Below are 20499 nucleotides of genomic sequence, written 5' to 3'. Positions count from 1 at the left end.
ATAAAACTCCATATAACTTTCCAAAGCGTTGCGACAAATACGTCTAAACACCAGTAATGCCTCACTTAGACTGTGACGAGAAATTGCATTGACGCTCAGCTACGCAGTGCTGCAGGCGGTGACGTAATACAGGATTAAATATCAGTGGATTACTATTGTAATCCACGCGAGTACTGAAGGGTTAAGAAACATGTTAAAGGAATTGTCATTGCTCCAAATGAGTGCTCCGTGGACTAAAATGATTCAATTTTAATTATTTAAATATAATTTAAATTGAGTAACATATTAAACGATTTATCCTTCTATCAAACACGAATGGTCCCTGGATCAAATGTCCTATTTTAATTATGTAATTACTTTATATTTATTTCTAACGGGTGCAGCGGAGCGCACGGGTACGGCTAGTACCTAATATAACATTGACACGTATCAGTCTTATTATTTCACTATGTTAATAATGTATGATGGTGTATTACGTTTTTGTTTTATATAATTTTTCATTTCACATATTGTTGCAGTGAATAACAGACCACATTTTCAAAGTTTCAAAGAAAACACAGCCTTACATCTAGAAAAACTTCGTTCCACTCCTGTAGAAACAATGAGGATATATTTGAAATATTTTACACAAGCATTATCTATCTCAAAATCTGGATCATTATTATAAAGTTCCTCACCTGAAATTGTCACAAATTTTACATAGAACTAAATACCGGTATCCATTATGTTTATCCAGTATTTTTTTCATCTTCTATGCTACATTTTTTCTATTTCGTGTTCCAACTATTCGGTTCGTCACAATATCATTGACTACATTTTTATGTCTGCAGAAAATATACCTAATATTACATTGACAAATATCAGCCTTATTATTTCACTATGTTAATATGATGGTGTATTACATTTTTGTTTTACATAATTTTTCATTTCATATATTGTTGCAGTGAATAACAAACCACATTTTCAAATTTTCAAAGGAGAATGATTGCCTGTTACTAGAAAACACAGCCTTATATCTAGAGAAACTTCGTTCCACTTCTGCAGAAATAATGAGGACATGTTTGAAATATTTTACACAAGCATTATTTATCTCAAAATCTTTATCATAATTACAAATTTCATAATTTTAAATTAAGTCACAAATTTCGTCCTCGGCATCTTGCTATTAAGGCTCATTCACAATGAAAATTAAACGTAACATAAGCGTTAACTTAAGAATGTAAACGTTACGGTAAAATCAATTCACGAAGGGAACAAACATAACCGCAAATATACTTGGTAACCATGGAAACATAACAACGACGCCATTTCCTCATATTCTGTAGTATACTTCGGCGCTCCACGATTGTGTACTGTTTGCAAATCACGTAAGCATGAAAGTTTGGAGTTTGCAGACTTTCATGTTAACGTCTTACGGCAATGTTTATGTGAGTCATTGTGAATGATCCCATGAGCGAAAACTTCTGTGTTTATGTTACGGTTATGTTTAATTTTCATTGTGAATGAGCCTTTAGCCCTGCAGATCAGTGTCAAAATTCAGTTAAGATTTCATGGCGTTCCTTATCGCAATAGCTATTGCTTTATCCACTATTTCTGCATCCATTTCTCTTACAACTTTTCCTCTTGGTTGGACCTTCACTTGATATTTCTGATTGGGATATACATACAGTCTTCTATTAGGTAAATCACCAAAAGAAAAATACACTTTTTTCATATAGTCTTTTCCATATAGCCATTTTTTACAACGCAGTACAATACCTTCCATTTGCAACACTAATTTAGCTCTAGCAATAGTGCTTAAAATTTCTGCATCATCAATAATTGCCTGTGTATCACTAACTGCCAAACCATTTAACAAACCCAGCAGGGCTAAAGCAACTAAAAACACAAACATGAAAAACACAACATGACTCGTGATTGGTGTCTCAGAGAAAGGTAGTTCTTTAGCATCAAATTCTCCAGTGAACATAACCACAGTTTGAAACACAAAATTTGAACAAGTTAAAATTTTATTTAAAATATATCTATCGTCACTAACTACGTCAGTATTTTGTTTTGGGTTATGTTGTCCCTCAAATAAAACACTGAAACTGAGGGCAAAGGAAAATATTAATGGGAAATAACATAAACCAAACTTGAAAAACGATTTGCAGACCTTCTTCAACATTTCAAGCCTGACTGAAATACTGGGTAATCGGCCAATCAGGAGTAGAAACTCTATCCAAGACAGTAAAACAGCTATGGCTGCTGCATGTCGGGTTATGTCTATTTCCGTGTCGCAATCAAAACATATGACAAGTGTTGATATGATTATAAGAGCATCAACTATATTTCTTCCGTTACTGAAATACTCATTTCTATCCATTCTTATCTGGACGACTTCTCTTATCACAATAGGCAGAACAAATACGCACAACAATATGTTAAGAGTACTTTCAAAGTAATGGCAAGTACCTTTAGATTCATTCCTTTGGGATTTGCCTAATTTGTTTACAAATAAGACATTGAGAGTCAAGAGTATCAGAAACATTGTATAGATTGCAATATGCACGTATACCGCTATAGATGCTTGCCGCCATTTCATGTACAGGACACTCAAAATGACGGGATGCTTTAATAAATGTCTCAGTTCTTGCATTTCACTTATTTTCAACAAAGGGAGCATTACTATGTCAGAAGAGCTTGATAATGAGTCTCTATTGTGCGGTATCATGAAACCATACTTGAATATCAGCATGTAATCCCTACTCTTAGGGCTTTTATCATTACTTTGTATGCAGTGATCAAAAAATGTTTCTAATGTTTCTGGATCAATAAATTTCAAAGAAGGTTCACCTTGGGCTTCGGTCATGAAATTGGCTCTTTCTTTTAAAAGTAAAAGCGAAATATCTTTATTTCCAAATTTAGCTGCTACATGAAGCGGAGTACCCCGATCCCTTTGTCCATTTATATCTGCTCCGTATTTCAATAACGTCAACACAACATTCCTATCTCCACTGAGAGTCGCAACATGTAACGGTGTATAATTCCTGTGATTCCATGTGTTTACAGATGCACCAGAAGCAAGTAAAATGACAGCCATGTTTAAGTTTTTCCACCGAACTGCAATGTGCAAAGGTGTGTCGCCTCTAGAATCTTTACCGTCTACATCTATCTGACCTCTTTCAGACTTCAACAACAAAGAAATGCACTTCTCCAGAGCAACGCATCCTCCCCCTTCTGTAAAATTATTCAGTGCGAGCCAGTGCAAAACTGTTCCCCCATTCAGACCATCAATTTTAACCTCAATATTTTCAGTTCCGACTAAAATTTCAAGTACTGGCAGATTCAATTTTTCAGCCACAACATGTAAAAGTGGTATTTTACAAACGTAATTTTTGACATTAGGATCGCAACCTGCCTCCAGTAGGACTCTGACAAAATCCTCTCTCCCTTTAATCAGACAAGCCAACTCTAAACACGTACAATGGTAAGGTTCTCCGAACTTCATTTCAATTACATCCCTATTATGCCTCAGTATTTCAGTGAACTCATCTAGAAAACCATATTGTAGGGCTGCCAATAAACGAATTTCAGGTTTCGGAGATTTAATATCCTCAATCAAAGGCTCTGGCATGAATGTCTGCAATTGAGGATACAGTTCCTGGATAGTCTCACGGGCATTCTTTCCGGCATCCACAGTACAATAGTCCAGATTCAGAATGTGTACACCCCTATATTTTAACATAATAAGGACTCTCTTCTCGTAACCCTTCCTCAACGCGCGACATATAGGACTTCTGCCATGGAAATCAGGTTTGTTTATTTGTAATTCAGGTTTCTCCATGAGAAGTACCAAGCATCTCAAAAATCTTTCCTCGGTGTCATCTCCTTCCCCTGGCATTTCCGCTGCAGAATGTAAGGCAGTTCTGCCTTGCTTGTCCACAGCATTGATGTCGATGTTTCTTCCTCTGCTGTCTTCCAGCAACAATCTGAGGACTTCATGGTTGCCTTGTTTTGCTGCAAAGTGTAACGCCGTTCTTTTGTAGTTATTAACTTCTTCAACTGTTGTTCTCGGATCATTCAGGAGGGCCTTGACTGCCTGGACGTTGCCACTTTCTGCTGCCCAGTGAATAGGTCTCGAATTGTAAAATTCAATGTTTGGATTAATTTTTGACAGGAAACCTTCAACTTCGTCTTTGGTTCCAAATTTGCAAGAATATCTGAATGCTCCTACCAGTTCCTCATCAATTTCACCTGAGGTAACTTCTTGAACGGCGTTGTCAGGCACATCGTCAACAGCTTCTTGTTGAGTCTGTAAGCACACATTGCAACCAGTTTCAATCTAGTTGTACAAAAAGCACTCTTGCTTTAACATAGTCGTTTCCTAAATTAAAACTAAATATTATTGTTGAGTGTGTAAGCACACATTGCAACCAGTTTCAATCTAGTTGTACAAAAAGCACTCTTGCTTTAACATAATCGTTTCCTAAATTAAAACTAAACATTATTGTTGAGTGTGTAAGCACACATTGCAACCAGTTTCAATCTAGTTGTACAAAAAGCACTCTTACTTTAACATAGTCGTTTCCTAAATTAAAACTAGACATTATTGTTGAGTCTGTAAGCACACATTGCAACCAGTTTCAATCTACTCGTACAAAAGGCACTCTTCCTTTTACATAGTTGTTTCCTAAATTAAAACTAAATATTATTGTTGAGTCTGTAAGCACACATTGCAACCAGTTTCAATCTACTCGTACAAAAAGCACTCTTCCTTTTACATAGTTGTTTTGTAAATTAAAACTAAACATTATTTACCCATTGACTATTTTGTGACCAAAACACACTGATAAAAAAATACTACGTTCTCATTGGCTTTTTAACGAACAATATTCTGGTATTTACATAATCCTTGTGGAAGTATACTCTACATCAGTGATGTCAAAGCAAGCGCATTTTTCTGACCTTGACGTCGTGCGCGGGCAGCAAGCGCTAAGTATGGAAAGAGGAAGGGTTGTGTATATGAATAAGCAACCTCTTGGATTAAGAAAACAGTGGTGCACAAACTTCAAACGGAACCTGAAATTTTATGTCTTTATTTTTATATGGTTTCTTTCTGTTTAATATTATCTATATTGTCTGTAAAACAAAAGTACAAACACTGATTTCTTAATATTGCACTTGTGTTTTAAATCTTAACATAATAGAGAGTTAAGAAGGAATATTCACTTAAATTCCATAGTAGTATAATATTATACTGTATTAAGTGGATGAAACACATCATTCACAAAGAAAGTGATATTCCAAAAGAGATTGAGTATGGCATGATAAGTTGGAATTTATATTGATGGTATCTTTAGCCTTACAAAAGTAATCAATAAACTAATCAAAACAATATTACAGTACAAAGCAAAGTTACTTAGGTACTGTATCCGTTTTAAGTGTAACTAATATTACATAACAAAACTCTTATCGCATTATGCTTTTAAGGTGATATTGGTGAGCAACTTCCTATCATCAGAATATTAAATTATTTTCTCGGAATCTGCTGAAGCTATAGAGCTGACATTTTTACAACACATGGGCACGTGTCTTTTGCTTATGATGTAACAGTAGTTGCTTTGTTAATTCATTTCCTTACAAACAATTTCCATGCGAATATTTTCAAAATGTTCAATACATTATCTTCAGTAATACGTATATACGATATATTAGATTTACGAAAACATTCTGTAAGGCTACTAAATAAATTGGCCTATACCTGAAAATTTCACTTTTCTATACGAAAAGTTGAGAAAATATTTCTTTTGAATAAAAAAATTAAACTTGTGAAAAATGAGCATTAAAATTAAAACTTACATTCTTATAATGCACTTATACTTCTCAGGCAAATCTAAAAATTAACATGGATGCAGTTTTAATAAGTTCTCTTCCCTTTATGTACTGAATCAGTGCTGGCAATCTCAGAATACAGCTCGACCAAGCGGCATATACCACCTCTTTCGTCTGTCTCTTTCCTTTCCGCTGTAAAGGCTCTCCTGGGCTCTAAAGCGCGCGCTTGCTCCTATGGGCATCAATTGACATGCCTGCTATACAACAAAACGAAAGGGCTAAGTGCCGTTATTTCAGCGAGCGTTGTAAGTAAGTTCTACTGCTTTCCTATAAAAAAAAAACTTTATCATTGCTCCTACACTGTAGGCTGGGGATAGAATTTAATGCTTCCGCTTTCCGAGAATCATACTTGATAGATAGTACAATAACTGCAGAATACACAATGGGATCCACCATCGCAGTGGGTGGGGAAGGACGTTTTGTAAGTAATTTTCGCACCACAGCCTGAGACATACGCACACACTACAGGACTTCCCCGTTTACTCGGTCAGGGTACCCGGAGGCCACTGTGAGACACGACATATTGAGACAATGGACAGACAACCAGTCCCCGTGAAGAGGTCCAAATTAAATTCCCCTGACTGCACGACCGGGTCACCTTGATCAGGAGTCCAGCACGCTACCTCAAGACCAAGGAGTCGAACGGGGAAGGACGTTAAGATATTGTCAGCATTATACCTTTAGAGCAGCCGTGGCGAAAATGCCATGGTGCGCCGAGCCACTGTGTAAGCTGCAACGTGCATAGCACCTATGGAGGGAGGCGGACAACCGAAGGGGAAGTTAATGTTTAGGACGTGTAACGAAGAAAGAAATGAACAAGAAAACATAGGACACATTATCATAACCTAAAATTAACTGTCTTCAGAATGTCTCTGCGACAAAGTTTCAAAATCAGGAATTATGTCACTTACTGCCAATCGTAGTTGATCACGAAGGTATTTGTCTGTCAGTCGTGATCTAAATTTGATTTTTACTGTTTTTATTGTTGAGAATAATTTTTCACAAACGTAAGTTACAGCGAACATGGCTTCAACAGAGCAAGAGAAAGAATGAAGCTTCAAATATTTATTTTTTTCCAAAGATTTGAAAAGTTCAATATCTGTCAAGTCCTTACATCTAGCTTTCATTTAACGTCACATTGTAAATCTGTGAGTTTAAATTGAAAATCTAACCGCATTATTCGCACATCTGCTGTAAAAGAATCGACGTACAGAGATGATGATGATGATAATAATAATAATAATAATAATAATAATAATAATAATAATAATAATAATAACACTTAACCTTTTAATGTTTCATCATTAACATGTAGTAACTTATAATGCCGTTTTATGTTATACAACTGTTTTCCTAGTAATATTTGTGAACAAATCATACATTTAATATTTTCATCATATTGTAAGCAAAAGAATGCATCCTCCCATCCTACTTGAAACTTTCGTTTTTTATAGAGGTACATGGTTTCGAGAGAGATATTGCGACGATACGCCACTCGCAGGCCAGAGACAAATACAAATAGAACGGAGTTTGACTCCAGTGAGTAAGAGGGTGGGGGTTGTAGGTAGGAAGCGAGAGAAAAGCACTGCGAGCCACAATGTGCTCGTGAGTCGCATTTTCGCCGCGGTTGCTTTAGAGTGATTTGCTTTGAAAATTAGAGTTGACTTTCTTTTGTGTTAATAAAAAGATAAAATCGTCAGCCTGAAAAGCAAAGGTGCGGTCTACAGACAATCTTTACGTTCCACTGTTCGAAAAATAGGCTACAACAGATCATAAATGCATTGCTTTTACCTTGTAAGCTTTACTACAGGCACGTCAAAACCCTGCACATTGTGCAAGCGCGCACATTGTGCACTGGTCTCTGTGCAATGTGCAGTTCCTATTCTCCTACATCAGTAGTGTCAGAGTTGTAAGCTCCGAAACCGGTTGTGGTGCTAGAGACGTCCAGTCGGAGAATGAACTTGCTTATGTCTGTGGAAGCACCGGAGCACGCAACGAGTTTTAGTGGAGCGCTCCGCTCCGTTTAGGCTGTGTCTGACAACGCTGCCTTACATGGAGGGAGTGAATCGGCTTGGAGGGGAACGCGACAGGGCTGTACATTACCTGCAGTATCAGAACAGCTTTGGTTTCAGTAACACAGATCAGTACGGGTGTGCTCATTGAGCCTCAGCTAACAATAAAATGAAAGGCTTTCATCATATCATGTGGACCTAATAGTGATGTGAGAATTTAAATCAGATTAGTAAAGTTCTCAAAATCTTATATTCGCCAGGTCTTATTTCTTAATTAGTACTCTCACGGCAAGACAAACATGACAATGATGTTGTTTTGGAGTCTGTACTAACACAGCCATGAATGGTTAGACGACTTACAACTTTTATTTGATAAGCTGGTAAGTGATGAGAATATTGAGTGAGGAATACATGCGAGGGTCTTGAGGTTGTAAGGGAAGGAAGAAAGCATCTATTTGTAAAGCGAAAAAATTTTCTCGATAAATAATACATAATGGCGAACTTTCCATCTCACGTTACTATATTACTTAATATACTTACGTTAATAAATCTTTAAATAAAGAAAATGTCCTCGCTTCAAAGCTTGTGAAGTACTCTTTTAACTCAATTCAGTAACGCTCCCAACTTGCTGATACTTGCTCCCAACATTTTCCAAACAAACTATAATTATATAAATTTAAATTCAAGCTTAATTTATCCAATTTATTAATAATAATGTGAATTTATATTAATATACAGCAAGGAAATTATTCCAGTGTAAAAGCCTCACAATGTCCTATTGCACGTAATTGGGAGTAAAATATTTTCTTTAACATTTGTGCACCAATGGTCCCAATAATGCTTGAGGAACAGTGAAAGAGTATTACTTTGAAATAATCAGTACCTACTATGTAAAATGAATTACTGTGTTCGTTTTTTGTTGTTTCGAAATTACTGCAATATTTATATTTTTTTCAAATACTGTATAATAATTATGTAAATAAATGATTCTTTACAAACGACTGCTTTCTGAATTGTAACTGAGTAAGTCTATTGTTTCTTGTTACAATTATTGTCAAATATAGACACTGACAATAATTGTGTTTTGTCCTTGTGCTAAGTATGTTTATAATGTCCAAATGTCAATTTAATTGAACACTAGAAGTGCAGAATAGATTCTTGTACATCCCTCCCGCTAAGAACCGGTAAGAGCAACACGTGAATGACGCAATCTGCACAGACCGGCGTTGCGCGCACATACACTGCACTTTCAGTGTCTGATTTCCGACATGCCTGCTTTACTACGCAAGTTCGAAACGTAAAAGAAAAGTTGAAGGTAATTATTTAGTCTTTCATAGCCCTACATACATACCCCGAAAAGTGATTTTTTGTCATTAATTTGTTATCGTTGAGTTGGCTATATTTATGTTTAATAAGTGGTGGAAAAACTATTGAAATTATGTTTGATTGTTTTTACTGTGTGTTTAATTTATTTCAGGTAATTTTCGAGAAAACGCCGGTCTTTTACAAGGTATATGACAAGGTTAGTGGGTTAGTTGAGGGGATATCTACCAACCCACTGAACTTGTCACGCACCTTATAAAAGACCGGCGTCTTCTCTAAAATTACCCGAAATAATAATATATATTTGCCATTTTCTCTACGACAGTTTTGTACATTATATATCTGCAGTGCTCGGGAAAAGTGACATAAGTCAGTTTCCACAAACCTTTTTTGATAATTTATTGACAACTTACGGAACATCTGCTCGCTTGGAAAAAACATATGTAAGTATTTCTCCCATTACAATAATTCATACAGAAGAAAATCAAATCGACATAAACCAGTGTAAGTTGTCAATAAATTATCAAAAAAGGTTTGTGGAAACTGACTTATGTCACTTTTCCGGAGCACTGCAGATATATGTATGCATGTATGTATGTATGTATATATATATGCATACATATTCTTTCTTTCTTTTTTGTTCATCAACACTGACCTCTATTGATCACTAGATGAATTTATTATCATAGACCTTTTTATTGTGGCTTTTATTTAAATTTCGTTTCTATTATTATTTTATTAAATTCCATTTGTTGTATCCTTCCTTACGTTTTCCCTGTTAACTATTTGTACTAATTTAGTTGCTTATGGTATATTCCAGTCTTTTCTGTATGGCTGTGAAGCTTGCACTCTCACTTTGAGAGAGGAATAGAGATTGAGGGTTTTTGAGAATAAGGTTCTTAGGAAAATATTTGGGGCTAAGAGGGATGAAGTTACAGGAGAATGGAGAACGTTACACAACGCAGAACTGCACGCATTGTATTCTTCACCTGACATAATTAGGAACTTAAAATGCAGACGTTTGAGATGGGCAGGGCATGTAGCACGTATGGGCGAATCCAGAAATGCATATAGAGTGTTAGTTGGGAGGCCGGAGGGAAAAAGACCTTTGGGGAGGCCGAGACGTAGATGGGAAGATAATATTAAAATGGATTTGAGGGAGGTGGGATATGATGATAGAGACTGGATTAATCTAGCTCAGGTTAGGGACCAATGGCGGGCTTATGTGAGGGCGGCAATGAACCTCCGGGTTCCTCAAAAGCCAGTAAGTAAGTATATTCCAATCTTTAGATCTGTATTTTACTTTTTTCTATTAGCCTGTGGTATTATTTTCATTTTGCAAAGTGTCAACTCTTATGTTATTATTTTCTTTAATATGTTAGTATTTTTGTTCTTTCACTTTCGTTGAATTTCAATGCTTGTGTACTTTGTGACCTGGTAGAGAGTAAGAAAAGGCCCTATGGCGTTAACTCTGTCAGTATAATAAATATATAATTTCGGAATATAAAGTATATAATACATACTCCGAAGTGATATAGTGTTAAAAGGTGTGTAATCAAGATTAATAAATAATTATTACGGAACAACTGGATAATACGCACAGTCGAGCAACGCTTAATACGCTGGCCACTAGTCACCGGGCTGTACCGAGCAGTGTGAAACAAAAGACAATCGAAATGTTGGTACTAAAATAAAAAAAAAAAAGAAAAAGAAATTCATGGCGCTACAGCCCATGAAGGGCCAAGACCGACCTACCGGCTGGTGGCCTCACGTTCACATGCCGAAGCAGTGGTGGACGATCATCCAACCAGTATGGAGGTATCGTGTGGTTATAGCACGATGATCCCCCCAGACGTTATAGCTGGTTTGCGAAACCGGATCTTCGCTACCTATTGTAGCTCCCCAAGTGCATCACGATGCTGGGTGGGCACCGGTCCCATACACTGGCCGAAATTTCATGAGAAAATTTCTTTCCCCATGAGGACTCGAATCAGAGCCAATTTCGTAACGCGAGTCCTAGGCAGGATGCCTTAGACCATGACGCCACGGGGCGGGACTGGTAGGAAAGTTCGCGACTATATTCTTAAATAATTGGCTCCGCTGGTCAAATCCAAGATTTAATAATAATAATAATAATAATAATAATAATAATAATAATAATAATAATAATAATAATAATAATGTTTTATTTTCGCTGGCAGAGTTAAGGCCATAAGGCCTACTCTTCCACTCAACCAGCCTTAATCAATACAATACATAAATTTAAATTACAAATATTTTCACTACACTTAAAAGGTTCTCCAGCAATAATCTTCACTACACATTTATTTAAATTTAGATAAATCTATAAGGTAAAGTAGTAACTTAATTTATGAGCTAATTTAATTCAATGAATTATAATTAATTTAATATTTGAGATAGCTAGTAAAATGATGAAAATTAATTTAATATAAGCTTACTAGGACTATGTTACAGGGAGAATATATATATTTCTATTTCTATAATGAGAATATTAATGTAATTGCCATTAGAGGTTTTGTAAATCTATTTAGAGAAATTAAAGATAATAATAATAAGAATGGACAGATGTTAGTTTCATTATAAGTAACAAATATTAATCAGCAATTCATCTGTTAAGTAAGAATTTATGTAATTTTGACCTAAGGAGCATAACGGCGATGTTTTGAATACACTGAAAGAAAATGCAAATGTAGTAAGCTCTTATAGCAGGTTATCACAACGAAATAAAGAGGGGAGGGGGAAAAGGTGTGGTTCAGGAAATATTTTTTAGTAGGTTATTTTACGACGCTTTATCAACAGCCTAGGTTATTTAGCGTCTGAATGAGATGAAGGTGATAACGCCGGTGAAATGAGTCCGGGGTCCAACACCGAAAGTTACCCAGCATTTGCTCATATTGGGTTGAGGGAAAACCCCGGAAAAAACCTCAACCAGGTAACTTGCCCCGACCGGGAATCGAACCCGGGCGACCTGGTTTCGCGGCTAGACGTGCTAACCGTTACTCCACAGGTGTGGACTCAGGAAATATCATTGAAATGAACGAAAGTACCGGTAAATTTGCGGTTAATCTTCGCCAAAGAATTAACTACGTAATTATGACCGCGTTGCCGTTTATTTCTGGTCCAGAGAGAAGATACCTCGTCATATAACATTTTTGTATTACATATGAATAAAATGTAGCCTAAATGAAATATTTTATGTTTAAAGTTATAAATTATTTATTAAGTACAATATTATATCATTTAAATTAGTAACTTACATGGAGAATGAAATTAAATCTTATGTTTAAATTAATAGACGTTTTCTCGGGCGGCTCGCGACAGGAACAGTTTGACTGTGAGTGTTAACTGCGCATGCGTGGACTTGATTAATAAAAAACCTAACTAACCAAACCTAATCAGGTGGCCCGGGTTCGATTCCCGGTCTGGGAAAGTTACCTGGTTGAGGATTTTCCGGGGTTTTTCCTCAACCCAATATGAGCAAATGCTGGGTAACGTTCGGTGCTGGACCCCGGACTCATTTCACCGGCATTACAACCTTCACCTCATTCAGACGCTAAATTACCTAAGCTGTTGATAAAGCGTCGTAAAACAACCTACTAAAAAAATCCTGACATTCGTAGATGCAAGATATATAACCGTAGAACGAAGAAAATAAGAAAAATAACAGTAGGCCTATCTAATGCTAACGTCAATATGTTTGAAAATATTGATAAGGAACAACATAATTCTAATGAAAATATATTTCAAATACTTTTAAAGAACAACATAACCCTAAGAGAGTATATTTCAAACTATTAATAAGCCCTGTCCGTGTGTCTAATTTGGACTAATATATGTATTATCTCATCAAACCGTAATTGTAATCTTGTAAAATTTTGACTTTCTCCACATCTTAAAGCTTCATTGCTAATGTAAAATCTATGGCATATAATAAATTAAATGAAAAAAATGAAAATACCTAACCTCGTCGCTAACAGTGGTGCTATCTGTAAGTAATGTTCAGAACGAAGGAGTCAGAGAGAGAGAGAGAGAGAGAGAGAGAGAGAAACAAATTTTCCTCTTAACGACGTCACAGGCCAACATCATGCCCTTATGTTGGCGACATTGTGTATTTAGTTCTATTTGGTCGTAACCGTAACGGCACGGTTGAAAGCTACTGTAGCTAATTCTCCAGTTTAGCGATTATTATGTAGAGCCATGATGGGTTAATAATTAGCCTACCAAATTGGTTACTATAGCTATAGTAGCTGCAAGTGTAGTACCACAGTCTAGTATATACAGTCACGAAGCTTGAAGGGATTTTTTTGCATTTCTCGCGATACAATGCTCCAACTGAGAGTACTAGGAACAATAGACTGTGCCGGTACTATTTCGCATTGTCTGTGATGAGGAGATAGTAGCGATCCTAGTGATTAGCAACTACCTATGGATGCATATTCCCAACGAATTAAGCTCCGTGACTGTATATACTAGACTGTGGTAGTACTGTGGATATGGTAATAAATAATGACCATAACATTTTAGAATAGTCTAATCCTAGTTCACGTGAAGTAAAAAAGAAACTGTAGCAGTAGTTAATTAGGCCTACAGCACGCTACTATATTTGTTCAGTTGATAATTGAGGCTTTTATGACATTGTTTTATATATCTCGAATTTTCGATAACTCGAAGCATTATACATTTCAAAGATCATCGGGCTTGGCCACTGCCATCGTGATCTAGACCAGGCCGTAATGCAGGTTGTGTGACGTCACTCGATGAGTGGGCTTTTCAATTTGAGTATACGGAGCTGAGTGAAATATATTACTTTATAGCGTGTCGGCGCTCAATTTTATTTAGTGTAATGTGTGTATAAGACCCCTTCACACTTCTTATTGCATAATATGTTGCAGAAATAATTACAAAACTGTGTTATTTTAATGTGAACGGAGTTTTACATGTTAACATAACCTGGTTGCATCAACATTTTAAGTTTGGAATGGAAGCTATTTTGAGATTTAATAAAGAAGAATTATTTATATTGTGATTTTAATTTAGAACATCTACCTTCCTTACTTGTAGGTACAAAATTTACCACAGTCCCTCCTATGAAATTAGTGTATGTACAGTTGTGTGTTAATCTGGTAGGTTAGATAAATACAATTCATTACAACCCAGTATAGTAGGGAACAAATAAATAATACAATTAAATTTTTATTCAATGTAATATGTGCATAAGTTCCATTTATGTGTTGCATAATGTGGCAGGAATAATAAATAAAACTGTGGTATTTTTATGTGAAGAGAATTGACCATGTAAACATAACCTATCTGCGTCAACATTTTAGGCTTAAGTTGAGAACGAAAACTGTTTTGAGATTTAATAAAGAATAATATATTTTTAGGATAAACTTCAGAACACGGTTACCGTCCTTACTTATAGGTAGAAAATTCACCACAGTCCCCCCTATGAAATGTACATACGTTATATTACTTAGTAGCGCTGAGGTATAGTTCCGGTAATTTCTGGATTGAAAACAGTTGAATTTATTTTTTGTGGAGATGCATTTGATCCTATAAGCAAGGCATATTAAAATCCTGAACGAACCGAACTAATTTGTATATACAAGATGTATGAATACGAAGGGAACTACCTCAGCGCTAGTTTAGCCCTAGTAACATATTAAACTAATCAGACTTCAGACTGGAATACCGTCTGAAACGAATAAATACAATTATTGAAGTGTAGACAAATTGCATTTATAAGTTATACGTAGCGTTATACTTAATTATAATGCATAATTGCGAATATGGAAATAAGGAAAGTACTGATAGAATAAACATAACCTATAACTTCAACACATTAAAATATGCGTGCGATGCAACTGAAAATTGTTGAAACGTGCATAAATGAATGTGCAAGAATTTCGTAATGAAGCATGAGTGCTTTATTTCAGCTAATTACAATTCTAGATACTGTAACAGTAATGAAAACTATAGGGTATAATTTTTCGTAATATACTATATGTATCTCGTTTTTAGTTCAAATTGTGTATATTATCAAACGTCGTATTATTTACTCGAATAATGTAGGTTATTCACAAATAAAAAGGGCGCAATAATTTAAATTTAATAAGACAAATACGGTAAACTAACAATAATGGATTGGACAAGAGTAACATCTGTAACGCTGCACTTAGGCCTAATCACAACTTACTTTACATGCCAGTTAATGTTTCACTTTCACGTATATATTATTACACATATTTAGCCTACTGTTTATAAGACCAAAATTTCACTTAACCACATAAGGGCGCAATATTTACACATACAAACTTTGCCTGCAACAACGTAATTTTCACACCAAAAATAATATTATACCTTAAATTGCAAGTAAATTGTGTCTCAAGTGTCTCACAATCACCGTTTAAAATTATACTGACGCAATTGCACTGCATTTCAGAGAAATATATGTTATTCTTCACGCACTACAACTAATTCATATGGTTGAAAGACCGCCCTTCGCGATCAGCTGTTGAGCGAGTCACGTGGTCTGCCTTACGGCCTGTATTAGATCACGATGGCAGTGGCTTGGCATTTCCCAAAGCACTTCGAGATATCGAAGTTCGACTGTATTTGCAATTGAGAAATTGACCCTCTTCAACATAGCAGTATAATAAAAGTAGCAAAGGAGAACCCGAAACTGGAACAGACAGTAAGTTGACAACAATTTGTCCACTACAAATCTTGCCTGGTAGGTAGGTAATCAACCTTAAGGCAAATGTCAGGTATTCTATAACGAATCCTCGGTCTCGCCTTACCTCATCTCACCACAAGAAAATAAATGTAGAATTCTTTACTTTTCTACGTCTTAAAGCTTCAATGCTGTTATAAGATCTAATTACTACGAAATACAACAAATAAAATGAAAATATCACTCATCTCGAGAACAAAACTTCTGCCTATCTGATAGGCTGACTAATCTACAACAGAATTAAAGGAAAATGATGAAGAAGAAGAAGAAGAAAACGAAGTAGGGGTATACTTAGATTATTATTATTATTATTATTATTATTATTATTATTATTATTATTATTAATTTTATACTATACATTGGTTAGATCCAAGCTTGAATATACATCTGTTATATGGAACTCCATTACTTCCACGGACTCGGCTAAATTGGAGAATATTAAAAATATATATATTTCCTTGTGTTCTTATAGATTTTTACCCAATTCCGATTATACATATGAGATTAATTGCAAATATTTTAATTGCTGTAGTTTATTTACCAGACATCAAGATCTTGATTATTTATTTTTACTTGTAAAGTCATTAAGGGTGATACTGATTGCGAATCATTCATAAGCAATATCAGTCTTCGTATTCCTACTAAGGGTTTAAGATTTCATAATTTTTTTTATAATGGAAATTCTAAATCTCTCTCTCCAGTCTGCAGATCTATAAAATATGCTAATTTGCATGGATTGAACTTGGATCCATTTAATGTGTAGTATATACTTATTGAGTTGTATGTCAGTTGTTATTAATTTATGCCTTTTGTTTAGATATGTATCGTACTTTGTAATACTATTTATATGATTCAATTCTTCATTTATATAATTCCATTAATTCATCTGTAATTATCATTTTATTTAATTGTCATTAGTTTAATTATTCCATTGTACTTTTATTGTAATTTATATCATTGCTAATGTTTTGTTATATTCTTTGTGCTGAACTGTAATTGGCCACTGGCTGCTATACAGTACATTAAATAAATAATGTAAATAATTAAATTAAATAAATAATTAAATTAAATAAATAATTGAATAAATAAATTAAATAATTAAATAAATAAATTAAATAATTAAATAAATAAATTAAATAATTAAATAAATTAATTAAATAATTAAATAAATAAATTAAATAATTAAATAAATAATTAAATTAAATAAAAAAATAAAAAGAAATAAAAAAAATAAAATAAATAAATAAATAAATTAATTAATTAAGTAAGTAAATAAATAATTTATTATTATTATTATTATTATTATTATTAATTTTATTATTATAGGGAATAATCTGCAAGAAAAATAATAAAAACAATTGATGTAAATCTCACCATTTCCATTTCTTCGGCTTCCATGTTGCTTTTGGTTTCTCTTCTCAGTTCCCCTGTCGAGCACAATTAGACTAACTTCCACTTATCCACATTACGTCCACTGTAGCATCTATAACGTACAGTTACCGATTCTGAAATGTCAACACACATTTATATTCAGTACTATCGAACCCCGATACAAACTGAAGTCCTCTGGTGTTGTGAATAAGCGGATTGGCATCACGAGAAGTATCACTAATTCGCATTTACCGTATATATCCCCACGCACTGTGCATTTGTTCACTCACGTGTGTTTACCGAATTCACATTCACTTAATAGCGAAGAAATATTACCGAAAATTCTGTCGCGATAAACCAGTGATATAATATTAAGTAGTATAGTAACATTTGCACGTATGAAAGAATACACACACAACATAGTCAGCTGCGACTAACCATTACTGTTTGACCGATACTACAAATCTTCCTAAAACTTTGTAGCTTTTATACGCATCCACTGGTAAACAGGAAGTTACGTCGTGATCTCTATAGAACTATTTATCAATCACTCAAGAGTTTCTTGTTCCCTCATGATATTAAACAAAATAATCATATGCAAGCCTATTTTATTTTCATAAGAACACTTCTTGTCGTAAAGCGTAAACATTCTTCGAGTGTATGCAACATATTTGGTATTCTCGGAGAATTCACACGGAACAGAAATAGTAACCTCTATCTACGTGCATACTTCACATCTGCTACATTAAACTCCACTGCAAATTGATGCTAGTTCGTACAGCGGGATTTGAACCAAGAACTGCGCGGCAGTGAAACGAAGTAGGAATCTCGTGCGCATTTCAAGGTCAAAGCTAAGTATTTTCATATAACCATGCATTTAAACTTTTAAACCCGTAGTTAATCCACTTCTTATTCTTCTGATAAACATAATAAATGTATCAGTATCAAGATGCTTAAATTATTAGTCTAATTATCGATAATTATTAATAATAAATTTATTGTAGTTCATTCACCTTCTCTCTGTATAGTGTCATACATAAAAATGACTTCAGTATTAACTTCTGCAAACAAACCATGCAACTTCAACTTCGGATGGATTTTTTTTTTATTTTAGTAGGTTATTTTACAAAACTTTATCAACATCTTAGGTTATTTAGCGTCTGAATGAGATGAAGGTGATAATGGCGGTGAAATGAGTCCGGGGTCCAGCACCGAAAGTTACCCAGCATTTGCTCGTATTGGGTTGAAGAAAAACCCCGGAAAAACCTCAACCAAGTAACTTCCCCCGACCGGGAATCGAACCCGGGCCACCTGGTTTCCCGGCCAGACGTGTGGACATTTCGAATGGAAGTTTCAGCGATTTAATCGAAATTTTCCTCAGTACTTTCATGATGGTGCAGAAACAACTTCCACGCATATTATGGCAACTTACGCATGCGAGTTGCGAGGCCCGCCTCGCACAAATCGGGACTGCACGAGAGATAGTGAGTGGTTTCTATAGCTGCGAAATTTATCTTGCACGAATTTATTTTAATCCTTGAATACTTGAAAATAACTAAGCAGCAAGACTGAAGAATTCAGACAATGTAATATTGTAGATATGGTTCCATTTCAATGCATGTTTCGCAAAAGAACAAGAATTAAAAGTGCCAAAGTTAAAGTTAAAGAAACACTTACGTCAATCTTCGAACAGGAAAAGCTCTTGATCTGTTAGTCTGCTTAGAACAAATGCAAAGGATACAGGAAACGAACGCAGATATAGTTTTATCTAAGAGGAAACCAAGCTGTACTGCAAGATTGGTTGCCTTCAAAATCAATACTGAGACATAATGAGATGACAGACACAAGTTTTTAAACTAAACTAACAGGTAGAAGTAAATCCGTGGCGCTACAGCCCATGAAGGGCCCAGTCCGACCAGCCGGCTGCTGGCCTCACGCCCACATGCCGAAGCAGAGGTGGACGATCATCGAACCAGAATGGAGGTATCGTGTGGTTAGCACGATGATCCCCCCCCCAGCCGTTTGCTAAACCGGATTTTCGCTACCTATCATAGCTCCCCAAGTGCATCACGATGCTGGGTGGGCACCGGTCCCATACACTGGCCGAAATTTCATGAGAAAATTTCTTCCCCCATGAGGACTCGAACCAGCGCGCATTCCGTAACGCGAGCCCTAGGCAAGATCCCTTAAACCGCGACGCCACGGCATGGGACAAAATAACAGGTACCTAGTGAAATTTAAATATGTATAACCGAAAAGCTCTGATTGTTCCATTGACGGTATTTCTTGAAGTTCAAACATGGTTAAATTGATAACATTCTATAGAATACTCCAGTGAAGAAAAAAATGTGTTTTTCATAGTGTTCTGCTCAAGGGCAGGTCTTTCACTGCAACCCAGCTTTCTCCAGTCTTTCCTATTTTCTGCCTTACTCTTAGTGTCCTCATACGATCCCTTTATCTTAATGTCGTCTATCATCTGATATCTTCTTCTGCCCTGAACTCTTCTCCCGTTCACAATTCCTTCCAGTGCATCCTTGAGTAGGCAGTTTCTTCTCAACCAGTGACCCAACCAATTCCTTTTCCTCTTCCTGATCAGTTTCACCATCATTCTTTCTTCACCCACTCTTTCCAACACAACTTAATTTCTTATTCTGTCTGTACATTTCACACGCTCCATTCTTCTCCATATCCACAGTTAAAATGCTTCTATTCCCTTCTCTTCACTTCGTCGTAATGTTCATGTTTCTGCCTCATACAATGCCACATTCCACATAAAGCACTTCACTAGTCTCTTCCTTAGTTCTTTCTCCAGATATTCGCAGAAGATGCTCCTTCTTCTATTAAAAGCTTCCTTTGCCATTGCTATCCTCCTTTTGACTTCCTGACAGCAGCTCATGTTACTGCTTATAGTATACATCTCAAGTATTCGAAACTGTCCACTTGCTCTACTGCCCATTTAGAATTCGAAACTCACATATTACTCTTGTAAATTATTTCCAGTGCTGTTTTAGTAGTTAGAGGCAGGCGTCTCAAGGCCAACGCATAAAAGTTGTCACAGAGAGCAAGTGTAAATAACATAGTCAGCTGAAGAGATAAGCGCAATACCCGAAGGTAGCCGATCGCTGATTCATGTTACAAGCATGAGCGAGCTAAGTTGTAACTGTC

The 20499-nt window shown here is 35.6% G+C and overlaps 1 protein-coding gene across 2 annotated transcripts; it reads right to left on the bottom strand.

The window, feature by feature from the left end:
* Positions 1 to 293: 293 nt before the first annotated feature.
* LOC138709554 (transient receptor potential channel pyrexia-like) lies at positions 294 to 19078 on the bottom strand. Of its 2 annotated transcripts, none has more exons than XM_069840410.1 (3): positions 19012 to 19078; positions 17338 to 17446; positions 294 to 4294 (listed from the first exon to the last, which is right to left on the bottom strand). In XM_069840410.1, the coding sequence occupies exons 2-3, from the start codon at positions 17359 to 17361 to the stop codon at positions 1541 to 1543; spliced, it is 2778 nt and encodes a 925-aa protein (XP_069696511.1). In that variant the 5' UTR covers positions 17362 to 17446; positions 19012 to 19078; the 3' UTR covers positions 294 to 1540. The 2 variants fall into 2 exon arrangements, with proteins under 2 accessions (XP_069696511.1, XP_069696510.1); XM_069840409.1 differs by having other exon boundaries at positions 17338 to 17468; positions 19012 to 19059.
* Positions 19079 to 20499: the final 1421 nt, after the last annotated feature.

Source organism: Periplaneta americana, chromosome 11, assembly GCF_040183065.1.
Source record: "Periplaneta americana isolate PAMFEO1 chromosome 11, P.americana_PAMFEO1_priV1, whole genome shotgun sequence".
NCBI classification, from domain to species: Eukaryota; Metazoa; Arthropoda; class Insecta; order Blattodea; family Blattidae; genus Periplaneta; species Periplaneta americana.
The sequence above is the reverse complement of the archived record's forward strand: the minus strand, read 5'-3'. Positions and strand labels throughout refer to the sequence as shown.